Source organism: Elaeis guineensis, chromosome 4, assembly GCF_000442705.2.
Source record: "Elaeis guineensis isolate ETL-2024a chromosome 4, EG11, whole genome shotgun sequence".
Classification (NCBI taxonomy): domain Eukaryota; kingdom Viridiplantae; phylum Streptophyta; class Magnoliopsida; order Arecales; family Arecaceae; genus Elaeis; species Elaeis guineensis.
Genome location: NC_025996.2, coordinates 28,986,908 through 28,996,054, shown reverse-complemented (window position 1 = coordinate 28,996,054; position 9,147 = coordinate 28,986,908). Strand labels below are relative to the sequence as shown.

Genomic DNA, 9,147 nt, shown 5'->3' with positions numbered 1-9,147 from the left:
TGGAGAGCAGTCACATTATCTCATTTTTTTAGGTGAAAGGGAGGGAAAACCATCCCACGCGCAATAGTTAAGATCTCATTACTACGTGATGACTTTGGGACAGCAACAAACAAGTCATGACAGCAAGTGAAGGAACAGGCAAGAACTTGTGGCCTTGGTGGAGGAAAAATTGGTCCTTCACAGAAGGGTTGAGAGGGCTAGGGGGGCTCCTAACAGTGACCTGAATGCAACAGGAAGTGGGTCGTAGACCCCAACCCAATCATACTGATCAACTACAATATTCTGGCAGCATGAAATTTAAACCCTATCATTCCCTCTGACCATCTGAAAGCGATCGATCGAAGAGCTACTGACACAAAATGAGAGCGTCACTCGGTGCGAATGAGTTCCGGGTCAAGATCAGAACAGTTTTTAGCATCTCAGCAGCTCAATGCATGGCACATCATGGTATTATATATCCTCAGAGATTTGCACTAGATGTGTTCTTAGGAAGGTGGTAGGGCGTAAAAATAATAAATATTTGAGTGAATCATGGATTGAATGCGAGTATGATTGCTAGCGATGTGCCATATGATCACCAACTGTTCCTACCCTGTGCAATAAAGTAGAATGTTAGGAAGGTGCAAAAAAGTAAATATGAAAAATTTGCTTAAGTTCTAAAGGGTAGATAAATTTTGAAAGGAGCAAATAACACCCCTTAATTAGATCTTCTCATCTTGAAAAATTTTTAGTAGAATATATTGTGAACCACATGTATCTTAAAGCATTCATTAAATTAAACATTAAATAGAGAGAGGAGTCGGCCAGGCTAATCATTGGAGAACCTCAAGGGCACCATCTTCACCCCCAAGAACATGCAGCTTTCATTGCCATCCCCACCTATTTAAACACCCCCACATCCTTCCCATCTCTACTACAACAAACACTTCCTCGCTTCCTAACTCTTTATCTCCATTTCTCTCCCTATCTCTGTCACTTTCCTACTCCCCTAACTCCTTCCTATCCTCATTCCTATCTCCACAGACCAACTCCATTGGCAACACATACTTCTAAACATTCATCTTCTCTCAACCATATTCTTCTCAGCCACCCTACAAACCAACCAACCAACCAATCACTCATCGATTCGAACATGAGTAGCATGTCTGATCCATTTGATTTCTTCTCTCGACGATGCGTGTGGGTGCATGGCCCGATCATCGTCGGAGCCGGCCCGTCCGGCTTAGCGGTCGGTGCATGCCTGAAGGAGCAAGGTGTTCCTTTCGTGATCCTCGAACGGTCGGACTGCATTGCCTCCCTCTGGCAGAAGCGAACCTACGACCGCCTGAAGATCCACCTCCCCAAGCAATTCTGTCAGCTGCCAAAGCTCCCCTTCCCTGAGGACTACCCTGAGTACCCCTCCAAGGAGGAGTTCATACGCTACTTGGAGTCATATGCTAAGCACTTCAACATCAACCCAAGATTCAACCAGTCAGTGCAGTCTGCGAGGTACGACGAGACATGCAGGTTGTGGCGTGTAAGGACTGTCGGGACCGGCGCTGAGGCCGGAAACTGGAACGCCGAGGTGGAGTACATTGGCCGGTGGCTGGTGGTGGCTACCGGGGAGAATGCTGAAAAAGTAGTCCCTGAGATGGAGGGACTTGCACAGTTTGGTGGCGATGTCACGCATGTCTGCGACTACAAGTCCGGCGACATCTACCGGGGGAAGCGGGTATTGGTAGTTGGATGTGGCAACTCCGGCATGGAGGTCTGTGTCGACCTCTGTGACCATGATGCCTTCCCATCAATGGTTGTTCGTGATTCGGTAAGTAATCACTGCTCAAAGACAAGAATTCAGACAATTTTTTTCTTTTTCAGAACCAAATCCTCTGTTTTTCTAATGCAGCTCTGATTTATTTAACAGGTTCATGTACTGCCGAGAGAGGTTCTCGGGAAATCGACGTTCGAGCTGGCTGTTTTCCTACTGAAATGGCTGCCGTTGTGGCTGGTGGACAGGATTCTACTGGTGTTAGCATGGCTGGTTCTTGGGAACGTCGAGAAGTATGGCTTGAAGAGGCCTTCCACTGGTCCTCTGGAGCTCAAGAACACACAGGGGAGGACCCCTGTCTTGGATATCGGCACCCTGAGCAAGATAAGGTCTGGTGATATAACGGTGGTTCCTGGGGTCAAGAGGTTTATGCCAAGTAAAGTTGAGCTTGTTGATGGCCAGGTCCTCGACGTCGATTCAGTTATCTTCGCTACTGGATACCGAAGCAATGTTCCTCGATGGCTTCAGGTAATAGACTTCTTACCATCTTTTTCTTCTCCTTAGTCTTTGGTTCTATAACAGGGGGTAGCTTTTCTTTGGCTTTTTCCATTTTTTTTTTTGCTTTTTTGAATCTAGGATTGAAGGTTTCTTTCGTTAAAAATTAAGCATGTTCTTCCCCATGTTCTACACTGTTTGTTTAAATTTGACAGTTAAAAAGAAGTTAGACGCCTCATGGTTCTCAATTTTATATCATGTTTTCCAAGAAGAGGTCAGACCTGACGTAAAACTGGAGTTATGGGGCTCCTGACATGGGTCACCATGATGTTAAGGCAGAAAATATGAGACATGACCAGAGACTGTTCCCTTCTGAGAAATGTTTGGAAACTATCCCATCCCGAGAAAATAGCTAGTCTCAGTTTGGCATTATTGGACTAAATTGGAGGTTTTATTTTTTTTTTTGTAGAGACTGCATCATGTTATGTGTCTTACTATGAATTCTGTATGCATAATTTTGAAAAGCAGGGAGAGTCATCTATTTTGGGGTTTATTTCTTGCAGGGAACCGATTTCTTCTCTAAAGATGGATACCCAAAAGTACCATTTCCAAATGGGTGGAAAGGGAACTCAGGGCTCTATGCTGTTGGATTCACAAGGAGAGGGCTCTCTGGGGCCTCCTCAGATGCTGTGAGGATAGCAAAGGACATTGCCAGGGTCTGGAAAGAGGAAACAAAGCCAGCGAAGGGGCTCACTGCTTGTCATAGGAGATGCATGTCACAGATCTGATGACATCCCCTTCCTTATCCCCACTTTTTCTTTGTTCATCTTTAATTTTGTATCCTTTCCTCTTTTCTTTTGCTGGTGAGACTGATTGTAGAGTAGTGTGAAATAGACCAAAAGAAAGTGCAGAGCCCTCTCTCAATGGAGCCCAAGTTTTGGACAAAGAATGGGACTCTTGTACAGATAACAGTTGAAGATGATGAGGCTTTTTTTTCACTTTTGGGAACTTTGTACAACATTTTCAAATCTTTACTTCAATGTGAGCAGTACCTTATTTTTGGCTGCTGTACTTCTGGGTTTCTCAGTGATACGTCTCTTCTACAGACCTATCCCTTTCTCCCTCCCACTAACCAACATATTAGACAACATATGGGCTTCTGTGTTTTTATCCTGTACTCACTTGTCTTCTACTTTGAATCTGGGATTGTTTTCCCTTCACCTTGTCCATATCTGAAAAGGCTGGTTAAACCCCACAGCAAATCTTACAAGGCTCGAGCAGTGAAACCTGTGTTGCAGCTGGACAACATCAATTACTTCATACAATTTAATGCGAAAGCATGACAGTGCACTAGAAGATACTGCAATCTGTATGAATTATTTCTGAAAAGGAAATAAAGTTTAGACCCTGTGGTGGGGAGTTGAGTTGCAAATAAGTTGCAGCAGATAAAGAACCTCCACCAGAACCAGAAACACCCAGCCACAGCACAAAGGCCCACCAAATCATTAGCTCCTAAGAAACCCGTCAGATTAATATGTCAACCCACCAATAATCTCTACGCCTGCCACCTTGCAGTTTCTAAGGGTGTACACTGCAATCTCATTAAAAGAGGGAAAATGGGTGAAGAGCAGAAGGAACTACAGAAAGCAATGAAAGAGATTTTTCAGTGAGACGGCTTGGGCATATTCTCAAACCTACACACTTTTTGTCTCCCTTGCTCTCAGTTCCAATGCATGTAAAGAATCTCAAAGTGATATTCTTTCAATCTCTAGTGGAGGAAGAGGGAACTACATGTCATTCTAGACCCTGAATTTAGCACTATTTCCTACCTCAGGGAATCATGCAACTTTACAGAATCATTTTTTCCTCCTTTGATCATGGAATATTGTCTTTTTTCTCAGTGGAGAATCCATCGACTCCGGATCCCTCGATTGGTCCTCATTGCACAGCCCATAAATGCACTCAAGATTTTAAATTCTGTGGGATGAAAGTATTCTAGTTTCTCCATGGAACAAGATATTTTGTTGTCCAGTTTCGTCCCAACAACAGTTCTGATCATACATACCAGTAGATATCCTCCATCTGTTTATCCTTCTTTTCTTTCTCTTTTTCTCTTTTTTTCTTTCTTTTTCTTTCTTTGTTTCTACCTTCTTTTTTCTTCTTCCATCTCTCTTCCTTTCTTTTTCATTTTTCTTTTTTTCTTTTCATTTTTCCTTTTTTTTAATCTTTCCTTCCTTCTCTTCTTTCTTCTTCACTCCTCGTGTAAATGGATTTTCAGAGTTCTGAATTTATCCCAGTCTCATTTTTTCACAGAAATAGATTGAGATGGCTGGGATGCACCTATCTCAATAGGATGTAAAACTTTGAATGCACTATCACATACGTTTCAAGAACTCGACACATGGTCTGGCCCCCACGACCTCCACATCTCTGACCCTAGCTCAACCTTTCTTTCGTTTCGATTCATACTGTACTGCTTGTAGTTATCCATAAGCGAATGCACATATGCCTGTGCCCGTACAAGCAAATATATGCATATTTGTGCCATTTGATGCCCATTTTATATGTTTGGAATGATGAGGCGGTGGGGCACATCTTGTTTTAATGTTAGAGTGCTACTCAGGTTTGGCATGTGACTTGCTTCCTCCTGATTGTCCAAGTGGTGGTGTTGGTGTAGGCCTTCCTGAATGCTTTGCATTGAGCATAGGTACCGAGGCTACCATCTGACATTAGAGCCGTTAATATTATTTACCACATCTGGCTATCCAAAAATAATATTTTCTTTGAATCAAGAAGACAACTTGTGAAATTCATCCTAGAAAGAGCTATAAGATAGATTGATGAAATGATTCACACGTCCATGACTGCGGCAGCCTTTATTGGACTCGGATACTTGGAACTCTCTCTAGCTCCTACACTGACCCAATTAATATTTATGACCTGTGAGCCCCCAACTCTTAGTCTTGTGAAGGTCAATTTCGATGTAGTGTGACTAGTAGCAATAGTGGTGCTGGATTTGTGATTTATAGGATTGATTCCAGGATGGTGGCTATGGGCAGAGCCATATTTTGACTCCACTATTCTAAAAGCTGAGTTGTGAGTAGCCTGAGTTAGCATCATATACACAAGATAGACTTTAGGGGCCGAGCATCTTATCATCGAAGGAGACTCAACAGTAATTGCAAGCTAGATTTAGAAGCAGATAATAGTCATAACCATGCATCCACTCCTTTGTGATATGTGGAAATTGTTGCGCGAGTGCACCTTTGTTGATGTCAGGCATATTTATTAGGAGGCAAATAATATTGTTGACTGGATCGCCTCTTATATAACTGAGCATTCGAAAATGTTTTGTGGATTGAGATGGGAGGAGCTCCAGCACCCCTCTATAATATTTTATTTTTTGATTCTCTTAGTTGTATTTATACTAAATTTGTATGAATGCTCTGACTCTTACAACAAAAAAAGTTTGGAATGATTTAATGATATGTATTTTAGAAATTTTTCATTGAGAATATTGACATTGAAAGTTCAGTACTTTTGGTATTATCGCAGGATCAGATTGGCCCCATGTTTCTTTGAAATGGGACCAATGCTTTGCAAGATCTCTAGGAAAATTAAGGTCAATAAAGGTTATCATGACCAAAAACTTTCTTTTCTTTTTTTTTTGGAGCAACAAGATTTATTCCAACAGAAGTTGCCCTTGGCATCGTAAGTTAGTCCATCCATTTGGACTTTTGCGTCTTCCTATCAGAGGCAGTTGTATCCTTTCTATAAACCTAGTCAGCATTTCCTACTTCATCTTCTGTTTTAACTCTGAGGTACAAATTCAGGTCCTGGTTACTTGAATCATGTCCCTCTTCACAAAATTCTACTCATTTCTAGATTTAGTTACATTTCCACGGAGCTATCACAAATGATTCATAATCCGGAAACTTGCCGAGATTCACTTGGAAGGAAGAATATTTTGTAGACGCTAGACATAAATCTCGGCTAGCTCAAAACCTCATTTTTTTTCAAGTCTATCCTTTTACAGTAGCTATTGTGAAGTTGGTCCTCAGGTACCAGTATTCCTCCTACTGTACCTTAGATATCCACATTGTGACATTCGCTTGAAATATAGAATGGATAGTTTAGATCTTGCCATCCGAGACTACTTTAAGCCAACAGAGAAGGAGAGAAGATCGTATGAGATGCATTATTATTATTTTTTTAAAAATCTGGAAGAGGAGTATCTACCTTCCCTCTAATGAAAGTTGGCAAAGATTCCTAACATACTGAGATTTGTAAAATAGGATTTGAGGTCTTCCTTTCTCAAAGTATTATAATTTCTCTAAAATTTTTTATTTTTGGGACATGAAGTTCTATTTTTTAATGATTAATATGTGTTGGCGCATTCAGTTTCTTTCCTAATCTGATCTCACAAGACCACTGAACTAGTAGAAGTCAGTCACACAGAATTCCCATTACATAGGATAAAGTACTGAAATCATGAGGGACAGTGAGATCTCCGCTTGGGTATGCAAATGGTAGCAAAGACATTTTTTACAACAATAAGTAAAATCCTCATGGAGTGTTGGGATTAGTACAGGACTGCCAGGGGAGGTTATCAATGCCCATGACAGAATATTGAAAACGTCGCTAAAATTGGTTAGGGCTAAATCATCGGATGTCATTCATGAACATTCACTAAATTCCAGCAAGAATTTTGAATGTTTAATTTGTGTTTTTCTTCACTGTTGAATCAACCTCAAGTTAGTACATATGACAATGTTCTGATCCAAATCTTGAGTTCAGCATTTGGGAAAAAAAATTAAGGATGAAGGAGATAAATACGGGAACCACCAAAAATGTTTAAAAAGAAATCAATTATTTATTAATGGGAGAGATATTGACAGAAAGAAAAGAATGCAATTTCTTCTGAGATTTATCAATATATTTGTAACTCACAGGAAAAAACAAACATGAAAGAGACAGGCAAGACAATAAACAATAGCACAGCCACCTCCACCATCAATCATAGATCTCTTTAACTTTTGGTTGATGTCCATGACGGTTGTTTACACTGTCATCATTAAGTACATCATAAAATTCACGAATGGTTGGCTAATTTTGATTCACGTACTTACCCAAGGATCATTCCAAGAATTACTGGACCAAAAAAACAAAAAAAAAGATGAGTTTGATAATTTTAATAATAAAAAATGTTGTTACCATACTTTTATGATGTTCCTGTAATTATCCTTCAATGAATGAAGAATTCAAAAAATCAGAGGGCCAAAGTGCAATATTTGAAATTTGGATGCTCAACAATTCTCTTTGATCGAACTGAATAAAGAAAAAAAAAAAGCTAGCTAGGCCGGTTTAATGCTTTAACAATGAAAGAAAACTATCCAACTGATTAATCTAAACTGTAGCTTAAAATTCGCTGAGAAAAAATCTGAGTTAAGTTTTTTTCTTCTAGTTTGCATGAGTGTGTGCGTGCCAATGCAAGTGTGGTGAAAGCAACAGCTGAAGAACATGCAATTAGATTTTCCGTGGTCTCGCTCTCAGGGAAATGCTCACACCAAGAACATCCATCCGACAGGATATCTTTCTTTTACAATCATAGTAGATCACCATAAAGTACTTCAAAAAAGAATTTTATAGTTTGTTTACCAAAAAAAAAAAAAAAACTTATAGTTCACCAAATCAAAGAGCTGTAATTATGCATCAAAACAATTCGCAAGTATTGGAAGATACACCATGATAGGTTTATCTGAAATCTGAAGGATCATGAACTAAGTACTTGGTTCAAACGAATGCACCATCTAAATTGATTGTTATAATTAGATCTGAAGGCAAACCTTGACAGTAAAAAATTGCTATATCAGAATAATATTTAACCGTTTCAATCTTTTTTAACAGATGATCAGTCCAAATCCTTTTCTTTTGATCAAAATTATTGGTCCCGTGCTCGACATGCAAGATAAATATAGTTGAAGATTTATAAGCAGGCTGCAGGATATATCTCCATGTGCAATCGAATGAAGGATAAGATTTCCTCGCAATTCTGAAAAGGATAGGCCCTAATCTTTGTCTGTTTTCTAATGTTATGAAAAGGAAAGAGCAGGGCTAAACGTTAGTTGAAATCATAGTAACTGAAGCTATCAGAAAGTTGAAAAATCAAAGAAATCCCCATAGGATTGAGGTGTGCCATGGCACTATCTAGACACATTAACCTGCCATCGACTGGAGCTGCATCGACTGCTGATCTAACCATCCTCAGAAGGCCTAAAAGAGATGGAAAAAAAATTATGGTAGAGAGGAAGAAAGGATGAAAAAACTGTTTCAAGAAAATGAAAGGACACTGAAGAAAGGATTTCTTTCTTGTTTGCCGAAGAGAATTTTCACCATCATGGTTGGGGAAGGAGTACGAGGCATTTTCATGACATAAATGAGCTATGACTAAGATGAGAAGATTACTATACACTTGCGTCAGAGAGGACAAGAACTTCACCAAAATTTGATATCAGAGTCAAAGCAGGAAAGCGAAGTAGCAAAGAGATGGCGTAGGCCTGCTGCTCATGTCCATGTTCCAAAATAATTTAGATCCCTACAGTGGCAAATGATTAGGAGCACACCACCATCAATAGGAGAGCATCTAAATTAATCATGGAAGTTTGGCCTGCTATCATTTGCCTTAAAGTCACTCATTAAGTAGGAAAATTTAGGACAGAGAAGGTGAAAGCCTCGAGCTTTCAGAGCTGATGGGGGTTCGGTAGGCAGAACAGATCTCTCACTGATTGAAATAGATGTGTTGCATAGCAGAAGCAACCAAAACAACACAGTCTTACCATGAATCTGACATTCTCCCATCACATTTCAATTGGCCAGTATCTGAGCAGGATGAGAGTGACAACCTT

General features: G+C 40.0%; 1 protein-coding gene across 1 annotated transcript; it reads left to right on the top strand.

Moving 5' to 3' along the window:
- The first annotated feature begins 900 nt into the window (after positions 1–900).
- On the top strand, positions 901–3,313 carry LOC105043143 (probable indole-3-pyruvate monooxygenase YUCCA5). The gene is made up of 3 exons (XM_010920561.4): positions 901–1,804; positions 1,904–2,275; positions 2,806–3,313. The coding sequence occupies exons 1-3, from the start codon at positions 1,133–1,135 to the stop codon at positions 3,028–3,030; spliced, it is 1,269 nt and encodes a 422-aa protein (XP_010918863.2). The 5' UTR covers positions 901–1,132; the 3' UTR covers positions 3,031–3,313.
- Positions 3,314–9,147: the final 5,834 nt, after the last annotated feature.